Source organism: Rattus norvegicus, chromosome 1, assembly GCF_036323735.1.
Source record: "Rattus norvegicus strain BN/NHsdMcwi chromosome 1, GRCr8, whole genome shotgun sequence".
NCBI lineage: Eukaryota > Metazoa > Chordata > Mammalia > Rodentia > Muridae > Rattus > Rattus norvegicus.
In genome coordinates, this window is record NC_086019.1 from 19,677,373 (window position 1) to 19,694,892 (window position 17,520).

General features: G+C 38.3%; 1 protein-coding gene across 8 annotated transcripts in view; it reads left to right on the plus strand.

Annotated features, from left to right (window-relative positions):
• Window positions 1-17,520, plus strand: part of Lama2 (laminin subunit alpha 2) — a 647,931-nt gene that overhangs the window by 185,247 nt on the left and 445,164 nt on the right. For all 8 annotated transcript variants that reach the window (XM_063264627.1, XM_063264628.1, XM_063264630.1 and 5 more), the window contains exon 4: window positions 15,879-16,121. In XM_063264627.1, the coding sequence (XP_063120697.1) occupies window positions 15,879-16,121 (243 nt within the window). The remainder of the gene's footprint in view (window positions 1-15,878; window positions 16,122-17,520) is intronic.

A 17,520-nucleotide genomic window follows, 5' to 3' on the forward strand; every position in this document is an offset into this window, starting at 1 on the left:
GATAAGAATGGGTCAATTTGCATTCTTCTACTTGCTGACCTCCAGATGAACCAGCACCATTTGTTGAAAATGGTGCTTTTTTTCCCACCATTGGATGGTTTTAGCTCCTTTGTCCAAGAACAAGTGACCATAAGTGTGTGGGTTCATTTCTGGGCCTTCAAGTCTATTCCATTGATCTACCTGCCTGTCTCTGTACCAATACCATGCAGTTTTTAATCATGATTGCTCTGTAATACAGCTTAAGGTTAGGGATGGTGATTCCCCCAGAAGTTATTTTATTGTTAAGAAAAGTTTTCACTATCCTGAGTTTTTTTGTTACTCCAAATGAATCTGCAAATTGCTCTCTCTAACTCTGTGAAGAATTGAGTTGAAATTTTGATGAGGATTGCATCGAATCTGTAGATTGCTTTCAGCGAGATGGCCTTTTTTACTATTTATTAATCCTGCCAATTCATGACCATGGGAGATCTTTCCATATTCTGAGAACTTCTTTGATTTCTTTCTTCAGGGACTTGAAATTCTTTTTTTTTTTTTTTTTGGTTCTTTTTTTTCGGAGCTGGGGACCGAACCCAGGACCTTGTGCTTCCTAGGCAAGAGCTCTACCACTGAGCTAAATCCCCAACCCCTTGAAATTCTTGTCATGCAGATTTTTGACTTACTTGATTAGTCATACCAGGGTATTTTATATTATTTGTGACTATATTTTGAAGGGTGTTATTTCCCTAATTTTATATCAGCCTGTTTATCTTTTGAGTGCAGGAAAGCGTCTGCTTTGTATGAGTTAATTTTCTATCCAGCCACTTAACTGAAGTTGTTTATCAGGTATAGGAATTTTCTGGTAGAATTGTTGGGGTCACTTAAATACACTATCATATCATCAGCAAATAGTGATATTTTGAGCTGATCCTTTACAGATTATATACCTTTGACCTCCTTTTTGTTATCTGATTGTTCTGCTAGGACTTCAGGTGTTATATTGAATAGGCAGAGAGTGGGCAGCCTTGTCTAGTCTCTGATTTTAGTGGGATTCCTTCAAGTTTCTCTCCATTTAGTTTGATGTTGGCTACTGGTTTGCTATATATTGCTTTTATTATGTTTAGGTATGGTCCTTTTATTCCTGATCTTTCCAAGATTTTTAACATGAAGGGGTGTTGAATTTTGACAAATGCTATCTCAGCATCTATTGAGATGATCATGTATTTTTTTATATAGTGGATTTCATTGATAGATTTCTAGATATTGAGCCATCACTGCATCCCTGTAGAGAAGCCTACTTGATCATGGTGAATGATTATTTTGATGTGGTTTGGTTTGTGCTTGCAAGAATTTTGTTGAGTATTTTTGCATCGATATATGTGAGGGAAATTGGCCTGAAGTTCTCTTTCTTTATAGTATCTTTGTGTGGTTTAAATATAAGCATAATTATGGCATCAAAGAACATATTGGGTAGTGTTTCTTCTGTTTCTATTTTTGGAATAGTTTTTTGTTTTTTGTTTTTTGTTTTGTTTTTTTCCGGAGCTGGGGACCGAACCCAGGGCCTTGTGCTTGCTAGGCAAGCACTCTACCACTGAGCTAAATCCCCAACCCTGGAATAGTTTTAAGAGCATTGGTATTAGGTCTTTTTCAAGGTCTGATAGAATTCAGCACTAAATCCATCTGGTCCTGAGCTCTTTTTGGTTGAGAGACTTTTAATGTCTGCTTTTATTTCTTTAGGAGTTATGGGACTGCTTAGATGGTTAATCTGATCCTGATTTAACTTTGTACCTGGCATCTATCTAGAAAATTGTCCATTTCCTCCAGATTTTCCAGATTTTGTAGTACAGTGTGATGATTTTCAAACTTCCTCAGTTTCTGGTGTTATGTCTCTCTTTTCATTTCTGATTTTGTTAATTTGCATACTGTCTCTGTGCCCTCTGGTTTGCCTGGCTAAGGGATTATCTCTCATGTTGATTTTCTCAAAGAACCAGCTTCTTTTTGTTTCTGTTTGGTTGATTTCAGTCATGAGTTTGATTATTTCCTGCTGTCTACTCTTCTTGAATGTATTTGCTTCCTTTTGTTCTAGAGCGTTCAGGTGGCTGTCAAACTGCTACTATATGCTCTCTCCTGTTTCTTTTTGGAGGCACTCAGATGTATGAATTTTCCTCTTAGCACTGCTTTCATTATGTCCCATAAGTTTGGGTATGTTGTGCCTTCATTTTCATTAAATTCTAAGAAGTCTTTAATTTCTTTCTTTATTTGTTCCTTGACCAAGTTATCATCGAGTAGAGCATTGTTCAACATCCATGTGTATGTGGGCTTTTTATTGTTTGCATTCTTGTTGAAGACCAGCCTTAGTCCATGGTGCTCTGATAGGATGCATGGCATTATTTCTATCTTTGTGTATTGGTTGAGGCCTGTTTTGTGACCTATTATATGGTCAGTTTTGGAGTAGGTCCCATGAGGTGTTGAGACGAAGGTATATTCTTTTGTTTTAGGATGCAATGTTCTATAGATAACTGTTGAATCCATTTGCTTCATACTTAGGTTAGTTTCACTGTGTCTCTGTTTAATTTTTGTTTACATGATCTGTCCATTGCTGAGTGTGGGGTGTTGAAGTCTCCCACTATTATTGTGTGTGGTACAATGTATGCTTGGAGCTTTAGTAAAGTGTCTTTTATGAATATGGGTGCATTTGGCAGTATAGATGTTCCAAATGGAAAGTTCATCTTGGTTGATTTTTCCTTTGATGAGTATGAAGTGTCCTTCCTTATCTTTTTTGATAGCTTTTGGTTTAAAGTCAATTTTATTCGATGTTAGAATGGCTACAGCAGTTTCTTTCTTTGGTACATTTGTGTAAAAATATTCCAGCCTTTTACTCAGAGGTACGTTTGCCAAACATATTTTCTTTATTCTCCATTTAGTACCATCTTTTTAAAAAAAAAGTCCAACAAAATAAACTGTAACTGTAATGACTTTTGGTGTGTAGATGGAAGTCTAGACATAGACAAAGTTTATCCCCAATTAATAAGTACCTACCACAATTCTAATTTCTTTCTCAGTTAAAAATTTTAAAAATATACTCAATGTGGATCATTTTTCAATTTGATATAAAGCTTCCCTTTGACGATTTTGTCAATATATAACTTTTATCTCATATATCAATTAGGAGACAAATAAAGCAGTCACTGATTGTCACAGCTAATTTTCAATGAGGATTGGTGTAGGTAATTCTTCTCTAAGCACATCAAATGTGTCCCAAAGTATATTTGTCAGAGCTGCATAAAGGAATTATTGTTGTTCTGTCCATTGCCCAGATTCAGAAGAGATTCTCAATGCATAGAAAGTTTAAAAACTTTGCCTATGGGACAAAACCCATTTAATACATATTGCATCAATTTCCCAATGAGCAGATTTACTTTAAATGTCTCGTCTTGTTTGTCTTAGCTTTATTCCTCAATACTCCAGAGTACATCCTTAGTCACCTGCTGTAGGGTCTTAGCCTCTATACATAACCACCAAGCATCATTTCTTCCTCCTGCCTCTCATACAGATACATCAAAAACTACCTATATAACACATCATGAGTGCATCCGACACTATCTGCATCACCCACCCCTTCCTAATGCAAACCACTATCCCCTTCTCACCAGGGCAGATCTAACTCATTTCCATATCCCTGTCTGCTGCCAACTTGCCCTCCAATAGTCAAGAATAGCCAAATAAATTAAAATATAATTGGATTCTGTTATCCTCTATTCATGCCTCCTAGTAGCATCTCAATCTGTGTAGACCCAAATTCCCACCCTTACCTTCTGTGTGTCTCTGTGACCTGGTTCTGGTGTTATCCAGCATCATCTCTGACTACAGATTTAGTCTAATTTACTCTGATCACAGGGTCTTTCTTGGGATAAAATATATTTATTCCTACATCATCAAGACTTCCATTCCTGCTGTGACTTGTCCTCAAATGCTACTCACTAAGCTATAACATAGTTTTGTCCCCTGTGTCATTAAAGTCTTTACTTCAATGCTATCTTCTTAGAAAAGTGTTTTGTGACTATTTTAGAGAAAACTCTACCTAAAACTCCTTTACTTGCTTACTGACCATGTTTGTCAGTACAGTAGCATGTTGGCAAGTGCTTAGCAACTGGCTCTCCAAGGGACAGCAAAGCCATGAGTTAAATTGTTAGCCATTCTCCATGAGGAAACCATCCTACAGTGGCTGATTGCACATTACCTCACGAAATGTCACTGGGAGTGGTGTTGATGAGAAGCATTCACATTGACTTCTGAAAATCATGTGAATTGATTCTCCCACAGCTCTGGCATGCCCCTTGTTTTTCTGAAACATAACTCCACTGAGAGAAGGATTTTGAATTTACCTCTGTATTTCAACACCTACATTACAGGATGGCACAGTAAATGATGCGTTACCCAATAATTGCAAAACAAATGCATTAGTGAACTAATTAAAACACCATTTGGTGAACCTTTAATATACATATACAGATTCTATAATTGGTACCTTGGAAAGCAAAAATGAGCTTAGCATTCTCCAAGTGGATTTCATTTCAGATACAACTGTCCTTTCTACACTGATTATTTTGGGACTCACCCTAATCCTTATTTTAATGATCTCTTGTTTACCAAGAATAATAGCATCCTATATACCCTGTTCATATTTAAGTAATTTCATTTATGTTCAGCAGTGAAAGCTTGGTTTAAAGTTATTTCACTATATTTATATACCTTATGTACATAATACATTATGCCTATATTGATGACACCTGCAATAGAAATTATGACCTCTTCCCCCTCTTATCTTCAAACTTCACTTTCCTATCTAGACATTAAAAGGATTGTTTTGGAGAATTCTGGAAAATTTTAAGAGTCATGTGGCTCCCCTTCCTTCAGTGTGATTTTGGCAATGTCAGATGATTAATGGAGAAGGATAGAGGTATCTACGCCATAGAACATGCATGTAAAGTGAGTTCCAACGACTACCTCTGTTTAGAGCATAAACTCCATACCCATCCTACAGTGACTGCTCGCATAGAGCCAGGTATCCTCAAAGCCAATTCTCCACCTTTCATCTTTCTTATAGATCTTCACTGACAATTGTGGTCAATTCTTAGCTGTCTGCTGTATGGTCTAATTTTAGAGCCTTGACTTCATGTCTTAAGACATAAGGCAAGACTTGCTGTGTTCTATTTCCACTTGTGGTTTTCTCGGCATATATATATATATATATATATATATGTATATATATATGTATATATATATATGTATGTATGTATTGATCTGCTGTGTTGTCTTTTTTGCTGGGCAGAGCATCTGGTGTGCGCCAGGCCACTTGGGAAGCTCCTGGATTATGGTTCCTGTCTGAATTTTCACATATGAAATGAAACTTAATTCAGTGCCAAGGAAAACACTCTTCCAGAGATGTGTCGTTTTTGCTTCTAAACTTCTGACACAATTTTGGGGGTGAGTGGCTAATGATTCCAGAACCAGAATTCACAGATAACAGTTTGTACGACTTTAGAAGGAATTGAGGGCAGACTTTTTCTAGAAATGCCTTTTCAAACAAATTACCCATGTTAAGGAATGGTTGGAGGCTCAGAAGAAGACACTTGGAACCCCAATTCCTAAATGCTAAGGTTACAAGTATGAGCCAGTCTGCCCAGAAATTGAATGTCCCCTTTCTCTAAAGGGAAACATTCAGAAAGTTGGAGGAGAGAGAAGCATAATGAGAAGCTGAAGATATTTCAAAGAAGATGGAGGTAGAAAAAAGTAAAATAAAATTTCCAATAAGGTCACTGGTTCTGGAGATGTTATATAAGTGTGGTGAGGTTGTGATCCAGAAGCTGCAGATAATTCAATAGGAACAACATTTACTTTACAATGACCATAAAGAAAGACATGACGGTAGAGAAACAAACAAATTTGATAAAGGCTGGTGCTGTTTCATTTGCAGTAGGTAAACTGGGTAAGTTTTGAGTGTCTGACCTGAGGGAAACAATCATGAACCAAAAGCACAAAGTTTCCAGCCATCTTTGATTTTGTTTTTTTTTTTAATTCTGCACTGCTAAAACTCTATTTCTAACTCTTCTCATCACGATAAATCTTTCCCGTTGTTCCCCAAATGCTTTGAACTTCAGTGACTTCGGAAATGTTACTATTGGAAAGCATGTTGGTTGTCCTTATCCTGCTCACTGTAGAAGTGGAGAAACACAAGGCAAGGCTGGATATTTCTCTAGAGTGCATAATTTTCAGGAGGCAGGTATTAAACTGTCACAGTTTTGATTTTCTGTGATTCACACCAATATTGCACTCTCTGACGGCTGAACTGTGAGGACTGGCTGCTCCATGGAGGGCTCAGCCCATGTGCTCTTTTAACCAGTAGCTGATGTGAAAGACATGCTGGGCCAACAACTTCCTCACAGGAGGCAGGTCAATCTTTTGAAACCATTTGAGATTGTCTCAAACGAGAAAGAAGCCTTGTGAAGGGAGAGGAGATGTCAAGGGCACTGCTAAACACAAGAAAAATGCTTGCCTGGGTTTCCCCTGCAGCCAACATTGTTAAAAACAATAGCAACTTAACAAAGCATAGATAACTAGATGTGTTAATAAGCAGAGGGAGGGCTGTGCTCAATCCAATTTGGAGTCTACTTCCTCTTGCTGTAGTTTTAGTGAGTCTGGGCTAAAATTCTGAGACCTTATGGCCAACAGTGCTATTGGACTTGATAATTATTAAAACACGTTTCTTGATCTCTGAATGGAGTATAGTCACAGAAAGTGCCTAGCTATTTATCACAGTAATTAAGAAAATGTATTAAACATTTGCACGTTAGGAACAAGCACTAAATTACTGCCAGTGGTAATACTGTTCTGTTAAAAAGAAATATTTGTTTATTAAAATGAGATACATTAGTAAGCCTTTTATTCTAGTCGTGAAAAGAATTCAAATATACACAAAAGTGTAAAAAATTAGCATGGATGTGAATGGACTCAATGTTCACTCATTTATAAGAATTAACTCATGACTTCCTTCATGTCAATTTTTTAATTTTTATTTTTATTTGTGTGTGGAGAGGGGGCAAGAAGAGACCAGGCAGGTCTCTTCCTCTGTCTGCTTCCCTTATTTCCTTGAGGTTGGTTTTTCAGGGAACTTCAAGCTTATGGTGTCAGCTAGGCTGACTAACCAGGGAATCACTTCCACTTGAGGTCATGCCTGGCTTTTGTGAGGGTGCTAGGCATTTTAATTCAGGTCCACAGACTTGCACAGTAAGCACACTGATCCCGTAAGCCGTTTTGTCAGCACCCCCATCTATGCTGGTTCTAAACAAAACCACACCCTACACTGACCGAGCCCCAAGATTCTTCAGAAGCAACCTCTGGTACATCTCTCTCTAGGTATTGTTTCGCTTGGTGAATAAAATCATCATCATGCCTAAAGATTACTACTTGATTAATATTAATACCTATCTCTGTTGCTATTAAGACTTGTGCTTGCTTATGGTTTCTTTCTGAATGGCTGACTAGTTTCATCATAATGCGTATGAGGACACACATTGCATTTATTTGGCTAAATCTTTCAAATCTCTCTTGATCTGTAAAGTATTTTTTAGGTTACTTGAAATTCCTTTATCTAATTGAGGGTTCTAGTGATATGTCTAGTGGAGGTTCTAGCATTTCCCTTTTACTCTCTCCCGTACTAAAGTTTGTATACCACTGGAGGACCTGACGATAGCCCAGCTTAGATTTCCTCTACTAGACTTATCTGTTTCAGCATGACTGTTTTATAGGTGGCCAGCCATAATTCTAACAGATTGTAAGAATGTCTAGGTGTCTCCATTTTGGGGATATCAATGGTCATCGGTGGGTACAGGTAACTATAGATTATAGTACATTCTCCCTCATGATAAGAAACAGCAAAGCCATGAACTGCGGTGACACATCCCGTGTAGACTCTTGTCATTTCAAGGTGTATCCCTCTACACTTCGAATTTGGTGTCTTCTTGGCTATTCTGGTTTTAATGTTGTAGAAGTTAACTTTATGATAAGCCTGTCCTTCTCTGGAGGAAATCTATCTAGTATTTCGAGTGAAATAAATAGAATTGCTTATTATTGTATGCAAGTATATGTTGATTGTATATCAATGAAGAGAAAGGGAAAGTAACTAATTTCTTTGAGCCAGAGGTAAAGATTTTCCTTCTGGTAGAATGAGACAAAAAAAGTCCCTCCAGACTGTTGAAAAGTTAACCATTGTTTTAAACCCATGATAAAAAAAATCCAATTTCAACAAGTAATTGCAAATTTTCTCTTCATAGGATTAGCGTTAGCCATCCTGTCAGATTATTGTTTCTTAAGAAAACCTTAGGTGCTGGAACCACTCGTTTTCAAATGTATTAATTCCATGAGGGTAATGTGAGCATTTCAGAAATGTGTTTTAATTGGGAGCAAAGTGTCCCTGTTCCTCCTGTGAGCTGGCAGAACATCTTACCCAGAGGCAGAGGGGTTCATCTGCTTACCTGCAACTTCTATCAATCCATGTTCAGCAGTGCTAATGTATTTGTGGGAGAGGGTAGGGTGGGGTAAAGTGGCCCACCTAAGTTTAACTGAGTGACAGTTACAAATCATTTTAGTACATGGAATTACTTGAAATGAATCTTCTTAAAGACTGAACGCATGGGCCAGTATATTCCTTTGAAGGCCCCTGTGTATCATTCTGTCTTTCCTGGATGAAATAAATGGATAAATAGACATTAAACTCACATAGAGTATAATGACTGCTGATGGTTTTAGGTTAATTTTTTTTTGTTTTTGAGTTTAAAAGCTCATTTAAAACCCTTTAAACTTGGTGTCTGACTTACGTTTTAATTTCATCTTAATCTCATTATCAGCACATACATATTAACATCTTTTAAAAGAGAAATGTGGTATAGTTTTTCTTAGATAACTCCGACATTTGTATAGAATAAGAACCTGGTCCTATGAGCCATCGATGGGAATTATTACGAACAACTTCCTTGTACAAAGATGTGCGGAGGTTCATCCCCTCAGCCTATCCCAAACTTCAGCTTCTGTCAGGGCCCTGTGTATAAGGCTATGGGCTGTCACAATGGCCACATTCAGACTGAGTTGTTCACTGGGCTATAACCTCTGCTTTCCTTCAGCAATAGTCATGAATCTTCCAGAAAAACAGATCAAGCTCTCCTCATTGAACTTCTCTCTGCTGTTATTGGAATTTTGTTCTGTTTCTTAATTTTTCTTTAGTAGTTGTAGATGAAATCAACTAAATAGCCACATGAGTTATGTCCATCGACTCAAGCAAAGAAACATAGATACTGCTATGAACATCTCAAATTCCTCCCTGGCTTGAACATTCATACTCTGGACAGTCTTTTCTCGTTTGGACAATAGATCACTCTCATCACTTTCAAACAAGATGGCCAAATGGCACGATTTGGATCATGGACCATTTCAAAGCAAAGAATACAATTGGGCTTTCAAAATACAGTTTTTGTAATGTTGAGATTTTGTTGCATCTGTGAGAAATGTTAAAATTCATAGCATGGTCAAAAGCAGTTACTAGAATACTGCAAGCATTCCTGCTGGCAACTATTGCCTATGGTTCCCAAGTGGACATCCGTGCAGGGAAGGAGGTAGTACACAACGTAAGACAGAAATTAGATGGCCACCGGCTAGCCTCATAAGCAACAAGGGAAGGGGACTTAGAGGGGAGGGAGTTGGGTCGAGTTCTCCCTGAGGGCACTGCTACTTAAAGCCACTGGCCTTCATCCATTTGTTTGCCCTTTGTGAAGAGTTTAAAGAGAAGGCCTTGTTTCATTTGTTAGGAATTACATTCATCCTGCTGCATTTTAGGAAAAAATGTAACTCACTTATACATTTGCTTGTGAGTGCCTGCATGTGTATGTGTGTTCATGAGTGTGTGTACACACTTGTGAATGCAATTGTGTGTGTGAACATGTGCATGAGTGTGCACGATTGCATTATGTGTGTATGTGTTTATACACATGTGTGTGCACAGTATGCATGTGCATGTGTGTATGCTTATGTATATACATTTATGCATGTGTTTTATATGTACATGTCTGTGTGTGTGTGTGTGTGTTAGGGGTGTAGGCTCATGTATGTGGAAGTCAGAAGAGGGTGTCAAGCTCCTCTTCCAGCATTTGCTTGATACCTGGGTTGTTTTGTGAGTACTAGGATGAGGACACTGGTCCTGATTACACAACAGGCACTCTTAACTGTTAAGCCGTCTTTACATTCCTTGCCCTGCACCTTCTAACTGTATACCAGAGACACTCAATATCTCTCAACTACCCAAAACACAATATGTTTTTGGTAGCATCCTTCTGACAATCAAGGTATTTGGAGAAAGGAGAATCCTAAATGTTCCAGAAACCAATGTTAGAGCACACAGCAACCCTTCTATTAATTAGTTCTGAAAACCAGCCAGACCTCATAGTTTGTGAGAATGCAGATAACCCTCACTGCAGCAGAACTTGAAGTACTCCAAGCTCCCAGGTTCCTTACTTGAGGCAGTGTTATACAACATCACATTATTTTATCCACGGCATGGAAAAGTATCTTTTGTGGAAAGATCTTTTATGGAAAGATCCTTCAGCAGAACCCCTTTCTCCAATTACATTCTAAATGAACGCTCCACTTTCAAAACCCCAATTAGACCACTTACTAGAGACGGAACATCTAGTTCAACACTACCACAGTTGAGGTAATTGCATAATTGCATACATGTGAATGAGCAGTAAGCATCCTTGGGGCTAGAAAGTTCCCTTTGTTCCAGTAACATTTCAGTTTTTTGTGGTTATTTTCTAAATTGATTTTGAATTTTTTACAGGCACTAAATTTAAAAAAAAAAAATACCTTCTCACCAAAAGAACAAGTGAAACAAGAACAATAACCAACCAACAAATGAAAAAAAGCATTTGCATATCACATTAGTATATGGTCATTGAAGCCTAGTAGACAGCGAGATGCTCACTTTCCTTGCTGCACCTTTGCACTGTAACAAATTTTACTTGTATTTATCATGAATAAGGTATAAATGCTACTGATTATAAAGAGTCTAAATGTGGAAAACATAAGAGACAGTTAATAAAAACAGCATAGACAACGTTAAAGAGCTATTCTGTTTGAGGCATTGAAAATGTGGAATACTTAGAAAATCTCTTAAAATCTTCACATTCACTCTCTGAGGCCTTCAAAGAAGGCCTCTATTCATTGTGTCTTTCAATAATGCTATTTAGCAACACTTTAAGGAGTTTATTCATAATAGTACATGCCCACAAATTTAATTAATGTTGCATGTGATGTAGAGGAATCCTTAGAAAACAAATGAAAGAAGGGTATTGTTTTGAAATGGCGCTCTTTTGATAATGTAAAAAGCAGTAACTGCTTTTCTGTGGCACCTAATGCTGGCTGTTCTACTGAATTATGGAATGAGGCTCCACGATACTTTGTTTAAAAAGTTTTCATTGATTATTACAGGAACAACACAGATGCTCTGGAATCATAAATCCACGTCACATCCCCAAGAGAAGTTGACCTGTTCCTCTATCTGCTTGCTGGGCTGCTTGCTAAACCAACTTCCTTATCTATAACCCAGTGTGTCCTTATTTTTCTTCTAGACTAACTATGTACTTTTAACATGTTTCACTATCTTTTATTTTTTATATCTTTAAAAAATCTCTGTGCATTTTTTCCTAGAAGAAAAGATACCAACTCAAATATACAAACAGCAGGTCCGCTAATCTAAGGAGTAGCCACTGTGTGGGTACTCATTATCTCACAATCTCTTCCTTGGGTTGTCATTGGAAAAGAAATCCTAAGAGGTGGAATGCTAAAGGGTTTTATTTACTTTCCTTAGGCCAGCAAGGCTGAAAAAGATCAGCAAAAGAGAAATGGATGCCTTGCTTCCAACTAAGTCATGTATGCCCTTGTGTTGACTAGGATTTAAGCTGTTGCAAACAGAAATCACCAGGGCTAAACCAACAGAAGAACTACAGACACTACGGTGACTTTGATTATTCTGCTACATGTAATAAATGCTAAATATGTACTATCTCAAAATATGGTAGTAAAAACTACCCCAATTTTAAAGATGTAATAACTGGAACCCAGTCTTCTGGGCTGTCACAATTTAGGTGTTCCCTTTTCTTATTGTTTTAAAGCTTACCAGGGTTGCTTTGGGAATACAAACAACTACAAGAAGACTATTTCATAACTGTATGGTACAGTCCAGTTTCCCTTTATAGTCCTCATGAGGGATCAGTTGACATATTCTTTAACAAATTTCCTCATAAGGAATCCATGTGACAGATTGTTCAGTAAGATCTACTTAAATGGAGATAATTCCTTAAGGGCAATGCCTAAAATTTTGGAAACAGCAAATACTGTGGCTAATGGGGTATGATCCACCCAATTCATAGGAAGCTAGTTTAAGTGTAGTCCCTACATTCAAGTTGAGGTAGAAGGATCACAAGTTCTAAGCAAGCCAGGGAAAGTTAGAACAAACTAAGGCTAGAGACTCGCCCCATGGTATTGTGTTCTCCTAGTGTGTGAGAGGCTCTTTGTCTAAGTTGTGCAACCATAAAATAATAATAACAAAAGCTTTGTTGGTAAGAAAGACATCATGGGGAGGGGAACACCCATAAGGAAGGGGAGGGGGAGGGATTAGGGGGATGTTTGCCCGGAATCCGGGAAAGGGAATAACACTTGAAATGTAAATAAGAAATACTCAAGTTAATAAAAAAAAAAAGAAAGACATCTGTGTTAAACTAGCAAAATAACAGGATACAGGGATAAAGAAATCATCTTCATGTTCTACCTCTCCTTGATTCCTCATTCTTAAAGTAAATGGCTTTAACATGGTAATGAGCATTTTCAGATATTTACATGTGTATACATAGATGTGTGTGTCACTGACATTACAGTAAATATAAACCTGGGTGCTCTGAGATTGCTCAGCAGTTAATACCCTGTGTGCAGTTGTGAGGACTTAAGTTCAACCAGGTGGGTATTATAGTCTGCTAATAATTTCAGAATTTTGAAGCAGATACAGAGCAACCCTAGAGCAACATGGCTCCCCCAGAGTAGCCATATTGGCAAGCTCTGGGTTCAGTGAAAGATTTCTGCCTTACTGAATTGGATAGAGAAGAGTCAAAAAAAGAGTCCCAGCATCATTGCTGGGTACACACACACACACACACACACACACACACACACACACACACGAGAGAGAGAGAGAGAGAGAGAGAGAGAGAGAGAGAGAGAGAGAGAGAGAGACAGACAGACAGACAGACAGACAGACAGGGGGAGGGAGAACTCACAAATAGAGTACTTGCCATTTATGTGCTCTCATTAGAACAAAATGACACAAGGCCTTTCTGAACAGAGTAGACATCCTGGATCTTTCTTATCTTTCTTGGTTTCGTCTGTTGTCCTCAAGAAAGTAAAGGTTTTAAATGGTTAACCAATTGTGATTTACCAGCAGAAAGAATTCAACATTTTTGCCAGTGGCTTTCCCACAACTTGGCATAACCAGTAAATGCTAGCTCTAAATTCAATCATTTAAGGAATTGTTTTTATCTCACAATACATGATGTGTCCACATTCAAGGAAACATCTTCCAGAAACAACTGTGTCCATATTGTCCCTTCTATATCGTTTTCATATTTTAAAGTTATCTAAATTATCACACAGATACTGTACATGAATTCATGGAATTCCAATAGCTAAGACAGTTTCTCTAGAATATTCTTTTCATAGTTCCTATGACACAGTAGGACATTGTTGGATGGAACCATCACTTGGATCATCCCTTCTAGTGACCACTTCATTCAGACCTTAAAGCTGTCAAGATCCCTCTATAGGTATAGGATCTACTAATCTATATGTTACCTTCTTGCTTTATTGTTACTTTTCATGGCTTATAATTTCCATTCTAGGAGAATGCTATTTTTTAATCTAGGTTTTATCTATATTTCTGTCTAGGATACAACACAAAAATGTCACTTTATAATATCTGGACATTATTATTTTAGACTTTCAGATTGCATTGCAGGCACATACATATTGTCACAAATATTTAGATGTTCTCTTTCTCCTCTCCTCTCCTCTCCTCTCCTCTCCTCTCCTCTCCTCTCCTCTCCTCTCCTCTCCTCTCCTCTCCTCTCTTCTCCTCTTCTGTCTCTGTCTCTCTCTCTCTCTCTCTCTCTCTCTCTCTCTCTCTCTCTCTCTCTCTCTCTCTCTCTCCACTAAATTTCATGCAGATTCGAAGGTAGGTCACTGCTTTCATTGCCCTCTGTTTGCTGAGTTTACTCTCTCAAATTATAGCAATGATGTTTCTTCCCTCCTTCTCTGCCATTGCAGGTTTACTTTATGTAAAGAGAAAGCACAGAATTGCCCATTTAATACATTGTGGTTTCAATCACTTGTCTCTATAACATTGGAATTTAAACTTCCTATTTTCTATGTGGGGATGCAGAAGACCCCACATCTATTAGATATCTACTGCCAGGTGCTTTTCCGGGTGTTCTGTGTACAATATTCTGTTTAGTCCAGTGGTGTCTTGTGGGTGAACTTACACTTGATCTTAGTTCATAGAAAATAAAGCTGCAGCTAGGAAAAAATTATCTTCCTAGGTTTTCAGTCATGCTGGACCCATAATTTGAGCACAGGAATGTGCGCCTGAAGTGCTATGCTGTTTTAGACGTTGCATATGAGGTCTCCATTTTTGAGGGTGAAGTGGATTTCAATAAGCATGTTTTGTTTTTAGTACATTAGTTCTTGACTCTAAGGTGAGAAAATTGGTGTTTAGTGTTTTGCATGCTGGTGCCATAAGAGACCTTAGATAACTGGGTGAAACAATGCTCTACTGAGTTGCTGGAGGACTCAAGTCTACTCTTTTGTTCTTTATAACTCTAAATCTCCAACCCCAAATTCCCATGCAAAGAACACAAAACTCAGTTGATGCAAACACAAACTGCACACCTCGGTTGGGCCGACATAACTTACACTACTCTATTCCCCAGCTATAAGATCCCTAGCTACTTGCCGCTCCTCCAGGCCACATGGGTCTGCTTCATCTTCTATGACTTCTTCTTCCATTTTCTCCCTCTGTCCTCCATCCCTCTTCTTCTCCCTCTTCTCTCCCTTCTTTAAAGCTTTCAGCTCTGCCTTTTTCTTCCACTGTCCATTCACAGGCTCTAGCCTTAGCTGACCAATTAAGATTTCACCTCACATCACTTGAGTATGTGATTTACTCCTCATTGTGGAAGCCCTCTTGGAGGGAGCAGAAAATACAAACAGCAGTCCACAACATTTCCCTCTTTATGTACAATTAAAAGGCTCTTTTCTTGCGTACATAAGTTGAACACAACTTTTACTGCTCTGCAATTTCTAACGTAGAAGATAAACTTAACACCCCATCCATCAATTTTGTCAAATAAAGCACTCTACCATCTATCCTAACTTAAAAGACTTATAGTTCTATACCTGTTATGTCCTGGTTTTAGTTTGTACAGTATCTGGAAGCCATCTTCATATATATATATATATATATATATATATATATGCATATTATATTTCTCAATACTAAATAGCTTGGGTTGGCTAAGAGACTATGATTGGTCTTCGATCACACCAGAAATCTGAGGGTGACTTAAATATTGCTTTCAGACATGTTTGTCAAAACAGCTTGTCTCAGCCAAACGTGAATATGCAATACTAAAACCATTTTTGCAGAACACAATTGAGTTACAAATGAAACTCGATAGCAGCCACCTTTCTGTGGCATGACTGACAGAGGGCACCTTGGAACTCAGAACTATGCTGTTGTCACCCACCAACAGGTGTTCCAGATTGCCTATGTAATTGTGAAAGCAGCCAATTCCCCTCGGCCTGGAAACTGGATTTTGGAGCGTTCCCTGGATGACGAGGAGTACAAACCCTGGCAGTATCATGCAGTGACAGACACGGAGTGCCTGACCCTCTACAATATCTATCCCCGCACTGGGCCACCATCCTATGCCAAAGACGATGAGGTCATCTGCACTTCATTTTATTCCAAGATCCACCCTTTAGAAAATGGAGAGGTAAGATGGAGAAGCCGTATCGAGTACTGTAAAATATCTCTGTCATAGAGACATGAATGTGTCAGTAATTAATATCAGCGAGGTTTTAAAATGGAATTTAACAGAAGTCAATTTAAATGTGTTATTAGGGAAAAAAAGAAAACCTGCGGTGATCAGAATGTTAAATGCCTTCATGTGTCTCTTCTCTCAAAGATCAGAGATGAGGAAATGGGTTTGTCTTTGAAGCCAGAGATAAATTTCACTGCTAAAGAGACTTCCAATAATGACAATTGCTAGAGGCTAGAAACCTAATGAAAGCTCTACGGTGTGCAAACGCAATCTCAGAATAGACACAAAGAAGGGCTTTGTAAAGAAAAAGGAAAAAGCGAACTAAACAATGATAGACCCCAAATGAGGCAAAAACATAAACCATATGAAAAGAAGTCATGTCAGGTTTTGTATGCATTTCTGCTTTCACCATGGAGGGCCAAGGCATGATGTGCTCTCTGGGTGAAGTCTTCCTGGATGGTCATGTACAGGTGTTAAGTTCTTAATTATATGCATGCATATATAATTCAAGAGCGGTTGCTCTTTTGTTTTTGTTTTGTTTTTGGCTCTGGAGATAATATTCTAGTTTTTATTCATTAGCTTTAAGCCTTGGATCCAAGGCATGACCTGATGCTAGTTGTCTGTTTTCGGTCCAGTTGCTTAAATTCTCTGTGCCTTAGTTTATAAGGTAGGGACCCTGGAGATAATTAATGTATTTGCTTTTGAGCAAATGAACATGTGAGTATGATCAAACAATGTATTGCACATGAAGCTACCCATGGACTTGTATCTTAAAGCATCTATCACAAGGTAAAAGTATCATTAAGTGGCTAATGAATTTAATGGACCAACCTTCCAGACGTCACAGCTTTCTGTAACCTACCTTACGTATGCTCAGAGCAATTCCACCAGTCTGGCTTGAGCAAACATATTTAATTCCATTTTACGACACAGAGTTGAGTGGCTCCTGCAATTCGATGAACACGCCATCAAAAGTAAAACAGTGTGGTGGATGTGTGACCTCAGCTGGAGACACAGGTAAATGACTTAGAGACCTGCGATGTGGAAGCACAATCTTCTACAACCAACACCGCAATTTCACGCCCGCCAACACAGCCTGCTGCAGAATGCTCATTGGTTCTCATTGTGCCATGGGCTGGCAGAGGACTGAAGCTAAGGGTATTAGGCTTCACAGGAAGGAACTGTCCTATATGTCACTAGCCTGGAAAAAGGTCCAGATTGAAAGGATCTTTCTACTGAATGCATGGCATTTTTTTCAGCACCTCAAGATCAAAACAGAAATATTCCTTTGTGGGACATGGACTGTACACCCTTTCTAATATTCTCTCCCCAGTCCAATATCCAAGGACTT